The sequence below is a fragment of the Aquarana catesbeiana genome, linkage group LG08 (assembly GCF_042186555.1).
Source record: "Aquarana catesbeiana isolate 2022-GZ linkage group LG08, ASM4218655v1, whole genome shotgun sequence".
NCBI classification, from domain to species: domain Eukaryota; kingdom Metazoa; phylum Chordata; class Amphibia; order Anura; family Ranidae; genus Aquarana; species Aquarana catesbeiana.
In genome coordinates, this window is record NC_133331.1 from 722802 (window position 1) to 734762 (window position 11961).

At 48.5% G+C, this 11961-nt stretch overlaps 1 protein-coding gene across 1 annotated transcript in view; it reads left to right on the forward strand.

Annotated features, from left to right (window-relative positions):
• The window catches only part of LOC141105187 (vesicle-associated membrane protein 3-like), a 44390-nt gene extending 36337 nt beyond the window's left edge, over window positions 1-8053 (forward strand). The window contains exon 5 of the mRNA XM_073595076.1: window positions 7776-8053. Within this exon, the coding sequence (XP_073451177.1) occupies window positions 7776-7792 (17 nt within the window). The 3' untranslated portion in view covers window positions 7793-8053. The remainder of the gene's footprint in view (window positions 1-7775) is intronic.
• Window positions 8054-11961: the final 3908 nt, after the last annotated feature.

Consider the following 11961-nt stretch of genomic DNA (forward strand, 5'->3'; position numbering starts at 1 on the left):
TTCTCTATGGAGTTTTCTATGAAGTTCTCTATGGAGCTCTCTATGGAGCTCTCTATGGAGCTCTCTATGAAGTTCTCTATGGAGTGCTCTCTATGGAGCTCTCTATGGAGCTCTCTATGGAGTTCTCTATGGAGCTCTCTATGGAGTTCTCTATGGAGTTCTCTATGGAGCTCTGTATGAAGTTCTGTATGGAGCTCTCTATGGAGTTCTCTATGGATTTTTCTATGGAGTTCTCTATGGAGTTCTCTATGGAGTTTTCTATGGAGTTCTCTATGGAGTTCTCTATGGAGCTCTCTGTGAAGCTCTCTATGAAGTTCTCTATGGAGCTCTCTATGGAGCTCTCTATGGAGTTCTCTATGGAGTTTTCTATGGAGCTCTCTATGGAATTCTCTATGGAGTTCTCTATGGAGCTCTCTATGGAGTTCTCTATGGAGTTCTCTATGGAGCTCTCTATGGAGTTCTCTATGGAGTTCTCTATGGTGCTCTCTATGGTGCTCTCTATGGAGTTCTCTTTATGGAGCTCTCTATAGAGTTCTCTATGGTGCTCTCTATGGAGTTCTCTATGGAGTTCTCTATGGAGCTCTGTATGGAGTTCTCTATGGTGCTCTCTATGGAGTTCTCTATGGAGTTCTCTATGGTGCTCTCTATGGAGTTCTCTATGGAGTTCTCTATGGTGCTCTCTGTGGAGTTCTCTATGGAGTTCTCTATGGAGTTCTCTATGGAGTTTTCTATGGAGCTCTCTATGGAGTTCTCTATGGAGTTCTCTTTATGGAGCTCTCTATGGAGTTCTCTATGGTGCTCTCTATGGTGTTCTCTATGGAGTTCTCTTTATGGAGCTCTCTATGGAGTTCTCTATGGTGCTGTCTATGGAGTTCTCTATGGAGCTCTGTATGGAGTTCTCTATGGTGCTCTCTATGGAGTTCTCCATGGAGTTCTTTATGGAGTTCTCTATGGTGCTCTCTTGGAGTTTTTTATGGTGCTCTCTATGGTGCTCTCTATGGTGCTCTCTATGGAGCTCTCTATGGAGTTCTCTATGGTGCTCTCTATGGAGCTATCTATGGAGTTCTCTTTATGGAGCTCTCTATGGTGCTCTCTATGGAGCTCTCTATGGAGTTCTCTATGGTGCTCTCTATGGTGCTCTCTATGGAGTTCTCTATGGAGTTCTCTATGGTGCTCTCTATGGTGCTCTCTATGGAGTTCTCTTTATGGAGCTCTCTATGGTGCTCTCTATGGTTCTCTCTATGGAGCTCTCTATGGAGTTCTCTTTATGGAGCTCTCTATGGAGTTCTCTATGGTGCTCTCTATGGTGCTCTCTATGGAGTTCTCTTTATGGAGCTCTCTATGGAGTTCTCTATGGTGCTCTCTATGGAGTTCTCTTTATGGAGCTCTCTATGGAGTTCTCTTTATGGAGCTCTCTATGGAGTTCTCTATGGTGCTCTCTATAGAGTTCTCTATGGAGTTCTCTATGGAGCTCTGTATGGAGTTCTCTATGGTGCTCTCTATGGAGTTCTTTATGGAGTTCTCTATGGTGCTCTCTTGGAGTTTTTTATGGTGCTCTCTATGGTGCTCTCTATGGTGCTCTCTATGGAGCTCACTATGGAGTTCTCTATGGTGCTCTCTATGGAGTTTTCTATGAAGTTCTCTATGGAGCTCTCTATGGAGCTCTCTATGGAGTTCTCTATGGAGTTTTCTATGAAGTTCTCTATGGAGCTCTCTATGGAGCTCTCTATGAAGTTCTCTATGGAGTGCTCTCTATGGAGCTCTCTATGGAGCTCTCTATGGAGTTCCCTATGGAGTTCTCTATGGAGTTCTCTATGGAGCTCTGTATGAAGTTCTGTATGGAGCTCTCTATGGAGTTCTCTATGGAGTTTTCTATGGAGTTCTCTATGGAGTTCTCTATGGAGCTCTCTATGGAGTTCTCTATGGAGCTCTCTATGGAGTTCTCTATGGAGCTCTCTATGGAGTTCTCTATGGAGTTCTCTATGGAGCTCTGTATGAAGTTCTGTATGGAGCTCTCTATGGAGTTCTCTATGGAGTTTTCTATGGAGTTCTCTATGGAGTTCTCTATGGAGTTTTCTATGGAGTTCTCTATGGATCTCTCTATGGAGTTTTCTATGGAGCTCTCTGTGAAGCTCTCTATGAAGTTCTCTATGGAGCTCTCTATGGAGCTCTCTATGGAGTTCTCTATGGAGTTTTCTGTGGAGCTCTCTATGGAATTCTCTATGGAGTTCTCTATGGAGCTCTCTATGGAGCTCTCTATGGAGTTCTCTATGGAGTTCTCTATGGTGCTCTCTATGGTGCTCTCTATGGAGTTCTCTTTATGGAGCTCTCTATGGAGTTCTCTATGGTGCTCTCTATGGAGTTCTCTATGGAGTTCTCTATGGAGCTCTGTATGGAGTTCTCTATGGTGCTCTCTATGGAGTTCTCTGTGGAGTTCTCTATGGTGCTCTCTATGGAGTTCTCTATGGTGCTCTCTTGGAGTTTTTTATGGTGCTCTCTATGGTGCTCTCTATGGTGCTCTCTATGGAGTTCTCTATGGTGCTCTCTATGGAGCTATCTATGGAGTTCTCTTTATGGAGCTCTCTATGGTGCTCTCTATGGTGCTCTCTATGGAGTTCTCTATGGTGCTCTCTATGGTGCTCTCTATGGTGCTCTCTATGGAGTTCTCTATGGAGTTCTCTATGGTGCTCTCTATGGTGCTCTCTATGGAGTTCTCTTTATGGAGCTCTCTATGGTGCTCTCTATGGTGCTCTCTATGGAGTTCTCTATGGAGTTCTCTATGGAGCTCTCTATGGTGCTCTCTATGGAGTTCTATATGGAGTTCTCTATGGAGCTCTCTATGGAGTTCTCTTTATGAAGCTCTCTATGGAGTTCTCTATGGTGCTCTCTATGGTGCTCTTTATGGAGTTCTCTTTATGGAGCTCTCTATGGTGCTCTCTATGGTGCTCTCTATGGTGCGCTCTATGGAGTGGTCTATGGAGTTCTCTATGGAGTTCTCTTTATGGAGCTCTCTATGGAGTTCTCTTTATGGAGCTCTCTATGGAGTTCTCTATGGTGCTCTCTATGGAGTTCTCTATGGAGTTCTCTATGGAGTTCTTTATGGAGTTCTCTATGGTGCTCTCTTGGAGTTTTTTATGGTGCTCTCTATGGTGCTCTCTATGGTGCTCTCTATGGAGCTCTCTATGGAGTTCTCTGTGGTGCTCTCTATGGAGTTCTCTATGGAGTTCTCTATGGAGTTCTTTATGGAGTTCTCTATGGTGCTCTCTTGGAGTTTTTTATGGTGCTCTCTATGGTGCTCTCTATGGTGCTCTCTATGGAGCTCTCTATGGTGCTCTCTATGGAGCTCTCTATGGTGCTCTCTATGGAGTTCTCTGTGGAGTTCTCTATGGAGCTCTCTATGGAGTTCTCTATGGAGTTATCTATGGAGTTCTCTATGGAGTTATCTATGGAGTTCTCTATGGAGTTATCTATGGAGCTCTCTATGGAGTTCTCTATGGAGCTCTCTATGGAGTTCTCTATGGAGTTTTCTATGAAGTTCTCTATGGAGCTCTCTATGGAGTTCTCTATGGAGCTCTCTATGGAGTTCTCTATGGAGCTCTCTATGGAGTTCTCTATGGAGTTATCTATGGAGTTCTCTATGGAGTTATCTATGGAGTTCTCTATGGAGTTATCTATGGAGCTCTCTATGGAGTTCTCTATGGAGCTCTCTATGGAGTTCTCTATGGAGTTTTCTATGAAGTTCTCTATGGAGCTCTCTATGGAGTTCTCTTTATGGAGCTCTCTATGTAGCTCTCTATGGAGCTCTCTATGGAGTTCTCTACGGAGTTTTGTATGGAGCTCTCTATGGAGTTCTCTATGGAGTTCTCTATGGAGTTCTCTATGGAGCTCTCTATGGAGTTTTCTATGAAGTTCTCTATGGAGCTCTCTATGGAGTTCTCTATGGAGTTTTCTATGAAGTTCTCTATGGAGCTCTCTATGGAGCTCTCTATGGAGTTCTTTATGGAGCTCTCTATGGAGTTCTCTATGGAGCTCTCTATGGAGCTCTCTATGGAGTTCTTTATGGAGCTCTCTATGGAGTTCTCTATGGAGCTCTCTATGGAGTTCTCTTTATGGAGCTCTCTATGGAGTTCTCTATGGTGCTCTCTATGGAGTTCTCTATGGAGTTTTCTATGAAGTTCTCTATGGAGCTCTCTATGGAGCTCTCTATGAAGTTCTCTATGGAGTGCTCTCTATGGAGCTCTCTATGGAGCTCTCTATGGAGTTCTCTATGGAGCTCTCTATGGAGTTCTCTATGGAGCTCTCTATGGAGTTCTCTATGGAGCTCTCTATGGAGTTCTCTATGGAGTTCTCTATGGAGCCCTGTATGAAGTTCTGTATGGAGTTCTCTATGGAGTTCTCTATGGAGTTTTCTATGGAGTTCTCTATGGAGTTTTCTATGGAGTTCTCTATGGAGTTTTCTATGGAGTTCTCTATGGAGTTTTCTATGAAGCTCTCTATGGAGTTCTCTATGGAGTTTTCTATGAAGTTCTCTATGGAGCTCTCTATGGAGCTCTCTATGAAGTTCTCTATGGAGTGCTCTCTATGGAGCTCTCTATGGAGCTCTCTATGGAGTTCTCTATGGAGCTCTCTATGGAGTTCTCTACGGAGTTCTCTATGGAGCTCTGTATGAAGTTCTGTATGGAGCTCTCTATGGAGTTCTCTATGGAGTTCTCTATGGAGCTCTCTATGGAGTTCTCTATGGAGCTCTCTATGGAGTTCTCTATGGAGTTATCTATGGAGCTCTGTATGAAGTTCTGTATGGAGCTCTCTATGGAGTTCTCTATGGAGTTTTCTATGGAGTTCTCTATGGAGTTTTCTATGGAGTTCTCTATGGAGTTCTCTATGGAGCTCTCTGTGAAGCTCTCTATGAAGTTCTCTATGGAGCTCTCTATGGAGCTCTCTATGGAGTTCTCTATGGAGTTTTCTACGGAGCTCTCTATGGAATTCTCTATGGAGTTCTCTATGGAGTTCTCTATGGAGTTTTCTATGGAGCTCTGTATGGAGTTCTCTATGGAGTTCTCTATGGAGTTTTCTATGGAGCTCTCTATGGAGTTCTCTATGGAGTTCTCTATGGAGCTCTCTATGGAGTTCTCTTTATGGAGCTCTCTATGGAGTTCTCTATGGTGCTCTCTATGGAGTTCTCTTTATGGAGCTCTCTATGGTGCTCTCTATGGTGCTCTCTATGGAGTTCTCTATGGGGTTCTCTGTGGAGTTCTCTTTATGGAGCTCTCTATGGAGTTCTCTTTATGGAGCTCTCTATGGAGTTCTCTATGGTGCTCTCTATGGAGTTCTCTATGGAGTTCTCTATGGAGCTCTGTATGAAGTTCTCTATGGTGCTCTCTATGGAGTTCACTATGGAGTTCTCTATGGAGTTCTTTATGGAGTTCTCTATGGTGCTCTCTTGGAGTTTTTTATGGTGCTCTCTATGGTGCTCTCTATGGAGCTCTCTATGGAGTTCTCTGTGGTGCTTTCTATGGAGTTCTCTATGGAGTTCTCTATGGAGTTCTCTATGGAGTTCTTTATGGAGTTCTCTATGGTGCTCTCTTGGAGTTTTTTATGGTGCTCTCTATGGTGCTCTCTATGGTGCTCTCTATGGAGCTCTCTATGGTGCTCTCTATGGAGTTCTCTGTGGAGCTCTCTATGGAGTTCTCTATGGAGTTCTCTATGGAGTTATCTATGGAGTTCTCTATGGAGTTATCTATGGAGTTCTCTATGGAGCTCTCTATGGAGTTCTCTATGGAGTTTTCTATGAAGTTCTCTATGGAGCTCTCTATGGAGTTCTCTTTATGGAGCTCTCTATGGAGCTCTCTATGGAGCTCTCTATGGAGTTCTCTATGGAGTTCTCTACGGAGTTTTGTATGGAGCTCTCTATGGAGTTCTCTATGGAGCTCTCTATGGAGTTTTCTATGAAGTTCTCTATGGAGTTTTCTATGAAGTTCTCTATGGAGCTCTCTATGGAGTTCTTTATGGAGCTCTCTATGGAGTTCTCTATGGAGCTCTCTATGGAGCTCTCTATGGAGTTCTCTATGGAGTTTTCTATGAAGTTCTCTATGGAGCTCTCTATGGAGTTCTCTATGGAGTTCTCTATGGTGCTCTCTATGGAGCTCTCTATGGAGTTCTCTATGGAGCTCTCTATGGAGTTCTCTATGGAGCTCTCTATGGAGTTCTCTATGGAGCTCTCTATGGAGTTCTCTATGGAGTTCTCTATGGAGCCCTGTATGAAGTTCTGTATGGAGTTCTCTATGGAGTTCTCTATGGAGTTTTCTATGGAGTTCTCTATGGAGTTCTCTATGAAGCTCTCTATGGAGTTCTCTATGGAGTTTTCTATGAAGTTCTCTATGGAGCTCTCTATGGAGCTCTCTATGAAGTTCTCTATGGAGCTCTCTATGGAGCTCTCTATGGAGTTCTCTATGGAGTTTTCTATGGAGCTCTCTATGGAGCTCTCTATGGAGTTCTCTATGGAGCTCTCTATGGAGTTCTCTATGGAGTTTTCTATGGAGCTCTCTATGGAGTTCTCTATGGAGTTCTCTATGGAGTTCTCTATGGAGTTTTCTATGGAGCTCTCTATGGAGCTCTCTATGGAGTTCTCTATGGAGCTCTCTATGGAGCTCTCTATGGAGTTTTCTATGGATTTCTCTATGGAGTTTTCTATGAAGCTCTCTATGGAGTTCTCTATGGAGTTTTCTATGAAGTTCTCTATGGAGCTCTCTATGGAGCTCTCTATGAAGTTCTCTATGGAGCTCTCTATGGAGCTCTCTATGGAGTTCTCTATGGAGTTTTCTATGGAGCTCTCTATGGAGCTCTCTATGGAGTTCTCTATGGAGCTCTCTATGGAGTTCTCTATGGAGTTTTCTATGGAGCTCTCTATGGAGTTCTCTATGGAGTTCTCTATGGAGTTCTCTATGGAGTTTTCTATGAAGTTCTCTATGGAGCTCTCTATGGAGCAGATGACACATCTCCAGAGCGGCTCCGGTGTGAATTGCACTGAAGTCCTGTGCATCTTCTTTTGGTCTGTTTCAGGTCCGAATTTTGGCTAAAATGGGACCTGAACTGGTGAATGGAGACGCACCGGACCCCCACTGGGAGCCACTCCATTCTCCGGGGTGATCCCACCCTGAGGCTTTAGAACCCCTTTAATGCTATTACGATGTATCTCTTTTGTTTCAGTTATATTCTCCGCAGATCACATTGGTTGTATTTATAAAATATTTGTAGAGATGAATCGTAAATTTCATGTACATTCAGTGCAAGTGGGGGGAAAAGAAACAAACAGGTAATGTTCTCTCGGGTCGAATGTGTTTTAGTCATGTAGAATAGAATGATTCAGGAAAGTCGGCATTTTGGCCACTGATGGAGTTGATGATCATAGGAAATAAATATTTCTTCTCTATGATCGTCAGCTCCACCCAGTGGCCATAATGCAGTATTTTCTGGATTTATTCTTCTGTATGAATGAAAAACATTCGACCAGGAGAGAAAATAACTAAGTAACCTTCAATGGTGCCAGCATTCACACAGAGGGAACTCCATATCACAGGATGAACAGCTCCAATTCACCCCAATGTATTTATTTCCATGATTTCTTGTATACTACAGAAGTATTTCTGCCTGAATTTCATCTTCCTAGGAAGAATACACGTTTGGTCTGATAGTTGCCCCGCCTTTCTTTATATAATTCATTATCATTGCGCAGTGGGAGGAGTTTGGAAACAAGTTTGTAATGATTTTTCTTGCAGTGCTTTCCTTGAAGTGAGAATCAGAGATGGGGATGTCGCTGCTGCCGCCTGCGGGACTCTTGCGCTGCTGATAACCGGACATTCTTATCACTGTGATGTCTGCTGGTTCTGGAATATCCGTTATTCTGATGGAATGTCTTCCTGGATTATTCTAAGACCAGTCTATTCCCATTGTCTTCTATGGACTCTCCCTATTGGTCAGTATGTACCCTACAAAGGCTTCACCCGTCACTATGTTGCAAAATTTTTTTTTTTTTTTCTTTTTTGAACGGTTCTGACAATAAAGTTGTTTTTAACCTGAATGGATTTCTCTCTTCATTTATTGGATGATACAGCTCTTCTATATTGTGGGTTTCAGCTCTTCTTTCTGTGCTTTTCAGCAGGACATGTCTATCAGCCAGGCTGTATTGAACTGTGTGACGAACCCTTGTCCTCAACAGGACTATGTCCGCCATAAATGCTTCCTCTGTCCGGTACCACAAGATCCAAGATCTTTTAGCCCAACCAGTCACCAGCCATAACAGTGTAGGGTGAACAACAACATCAAACAGATTTATTATCACACATGTACACAACAGATATCCAACTCGGGACCATCACCCCCCCCCCCCCCCAGTCCAGTACTGCCCGTTTTAGGTCCCCCCAGAAGTTCACATTGATGTTCAAAGCCCTATAAGAACTCATCCACTTCCCCTGTATTGTCTTGGTAGGGCTTAAAGTCCTTCCTGGAAATTCTTTGGGTCTCCCATACAGCAGGGAGAGACACAGGGGCGGTGGCATGGTTTTTTGCAGTCTCCCATCCCTTTTTTTTTTTTTTTGTGCCTTTTCAATGGCTGCAAGCTTTCTTTCAGTGGTGGCATCCTTCCCAAGAATGGCCATCTCTTCCTTGTACCAGACAACCCAAGGGCTGGGAGACTCTGCTCTGTCTGCGCTGGGAAGTGCATGACCCTCATCTGTGGTGGACTCCTCCCGCTGGCTGTTTTCCTCCAGTAACTGGACCAGCTGGTCCTTATCCAGTCCCCTGTGGTTGAGACCCAACATTCTGGCTCTTTCTATGAGACTGCTTGCTGTCCAATGGTGATACTCTGGGGCCTCAGTGCTCCTGGTGTGCAGACTTTCATCAGCCATCTTGAGCGCTCTCGTCCCACTGCTGCTAACCAGTTGTGACAAACCCTTGTCCTCAACAGGGACTATATCCACCGTAAATGCTTCCTCTGTCCGGTACCCCACAATCCAAGATCTTTTTAGCCCATCCAGTCACCAGCCGTAACACAGTGTTGGGTGAACAACAACATCAAACTGATTTATAATCAAACATGTACACAACAGATATCCAACTCGGGACCATCACCCCCCCCCCCCCCCTCATAGCCAGGGCAGACAGAGACAATAAAACAATGGAATACAACCACACCCCAAACGATCTCAGCAAAAGAGTCCAACAGCAGGAGACAACACACAATATATACATATGTACAATCTTCCAGTGCGGCTGTAAAGAGAGTCCTTCTAGTACAGATCACAATGGAGTTCTCGGGCACCCCACCCAAAGTGACTCCTGTCACAACCTGTAAGAGAGCCCAATGCTTGACAGAGAGGGCTGCTGTTAGAAATCACGGGGCCCCGTACAGCCTACCTGACAAGTCTCCCCCCAAGCCTTGTTTGGAGGGCCTTTGGTGAACTCTCTGGGGGTTAAACAGACCCCTGATGTCTCACATTTGGGACAGAGAAAAGAGAACAGAGATTGCCAAGTCCCTTTCTCTGGACGGTGAATGAAAGCACTCTGAGACTTCCTGTTCATTCACAATTTGAAGCATAGTAAACACAATTTATTATGCTTCCGTGATGAATGGACACATTGAATGATCGGTGCCAATCCCTCAGTGTGTTCATTTAGGAAAGGGAAGGGGCTGATAAATATGACATATTTTACAGAACACGCCCTGCTTTCCATCCTGAAACATCCCGCTGTGTGCCCTCAGCAGCTGCTGGCAGGAGAGGAGGGAAGACAGCAATGCTGTGGGAGAGGGGGGGGCAAACAGGAAGGGGAGAGGGGGCACACAGGAAGGGGAGAGGGGGGGCACACAGGAATGGGAGAGGGGGCACACAGGAAGGGGAGAGGGGGGTACACAGGAAGGGGAGAGGGGGCAAACAGGAAGGGGAGAGGGGGGTACACAGGAAGGGGAGAGGGGGGTACACAGGAAGGGGAGAGGGGGGCACACAGGGAGGGGAGAGGGGGGTACACAGGAAGGGGAGAGGGGGGCACACAGAAAGGGGGGCACACAGGAAGGGGAGAGGGGGGTACACAGAAAGGGGAGAGGGGTGGCATAGAGGAAGGGGAGAGGGGGAACACAGGAAGGGGAGAGGGGGGTACACAGGAAGGGAGAGGGGGGCACACAGGAAGGGGAGAGGGGGGGTACACAGGAAGGGGAGAGGGGGGCACACAGGAAGGGGAGAGGGGGGCACACAGGAAGGGGAGAGGGGGGCACACAGGAAGGGGGGCACACAGGAAGGGGAGAGGGGGGGCACACAGGAAGGGGGAGAGGGGGGGGCACACAGGAAGGGGAGAGGGGGGGTACACAGGAAGGGGAGAGGGGGGCACACAGGAAGGGGAGAGGGGGGGTACACAGGAAGGGGAGAGGGGGGCACACAGGAAGGGAGAGGGGGGGGTACACAGGAAGGGGAGAGGGGGGCACACAGGAAGGGGAGAGGGAGGCACACAGGAAGGGGAGAGGGTCGGCACACAGCAAGGGGAGAGGGGGGGCACACAGGAAGGGGAGAGGGGGGTACACAGGAAGGGGAGAGGGGGCACACAGGAAGGAAAGAGGGGGGGCACACAGGAAGGGGAGAGGGAGGCACACAGGAAGGGGAGAGGGGGGGGTACACAGGAAGGGGAGAGGGGGGCACACAGGAAGGGGAGAGGGGGGCACACAGCAAGGGGAGAGGGGGGGCACACAGGGAGGGGAGAGGGGGGCACACAGGAAGGGGAGAGGGGGGCACACAGCAAGGGGAGAGGGGGGGCACACAGGAAGGGGAGAGGGGGGGCACACAGGAAGGGGAGAGGGGGGTACACAGGAAGGGGAGAGGGGGGGTACACAGGAAGGGGAGAGGGGGGCACACAGGAAGGGGAGAGGGGGGGTACACAGGAAGGGGAGAGGGGGGGTACACAGGAAGGGGGAGAGGGGGGCACACAGGAAGGGGAGAGGGGGGGCACACAGGAAGGGGAGAGGGAGGCACACAGGAAGGGGAGAGGGGGGGTACACAGGAAGGGGAGAGGGGGGCACACAGGAAGGGGAGAGGGGGGCACACAGCAAGGGGAGAGGGGGGGCACACAGGAAGGGGAGAGGGGGGCACACAGGAAGGGGGGCACACAGGAAGGGGAGAGGGGGGCACACAGCAAGGGGAGAGGGGGGGCACACAGGAAGGGGAGAGGGGGGGCACACAGGAAGGGGGGCACACAGGAAGGGGAGAGGGGGGGCACACAGGAAGGGGAGAGGGGGGCACACAGGAAGGGGGGCACACAGGAAAGGGAGAGGGGGGTACACAGAAAGGGGAGAGGGGGGGGCACACAGGAAGGGGACAGGGGGCACACAGAAAGGGGAGAGGGGGCACACAGGAAGGGGAGAGGGGGGCACACAGGAAGGGGAGAGGGGGGGCACGCAGGAAGGGGAGAGGGGGGCACACAGGAAGGGGAGAGGGGGGGCACACAGGGAGGGGAGAGGGGGGGCACACAGGAAGGGGAGAGGGGGGTACACAGAAAGGGGAGAGGGGGGGCACACAGGAAGGGGAGAGGGGGCACACAGGAAGGGGAGAGGGGGGGTACACAGAAAGGGGAGAGGGGGGTACACAGGAAGGGGAGAGGGGGGCACACAGGAAGGGGAGAGGGGGGGCACACAGGAAGGGGAGAGGGGGGCACACAGGAAGGGGAGAGGGGGGGCACACAGGGAGGGGAGAGGGGGGCACACAGGAAGGGGAGAGGGGGGGCACACAGAAAGGGGGGGCACACAGGAAGGGGAGAGGGGGGTACACAGAAAGGGGGAGAGGGGGGGCATAGAGGAAGGGGAGAGGGGGGAACACAGGAAGGGGAGAGGGGGGTACACAGGAAGGGGAGAGGGGGGGCACACAGGAAGGGGAGAGGGGGGGTACACAGGAAGGGGAGAGGGGGGCACACAGGAAGGGGAGAGGG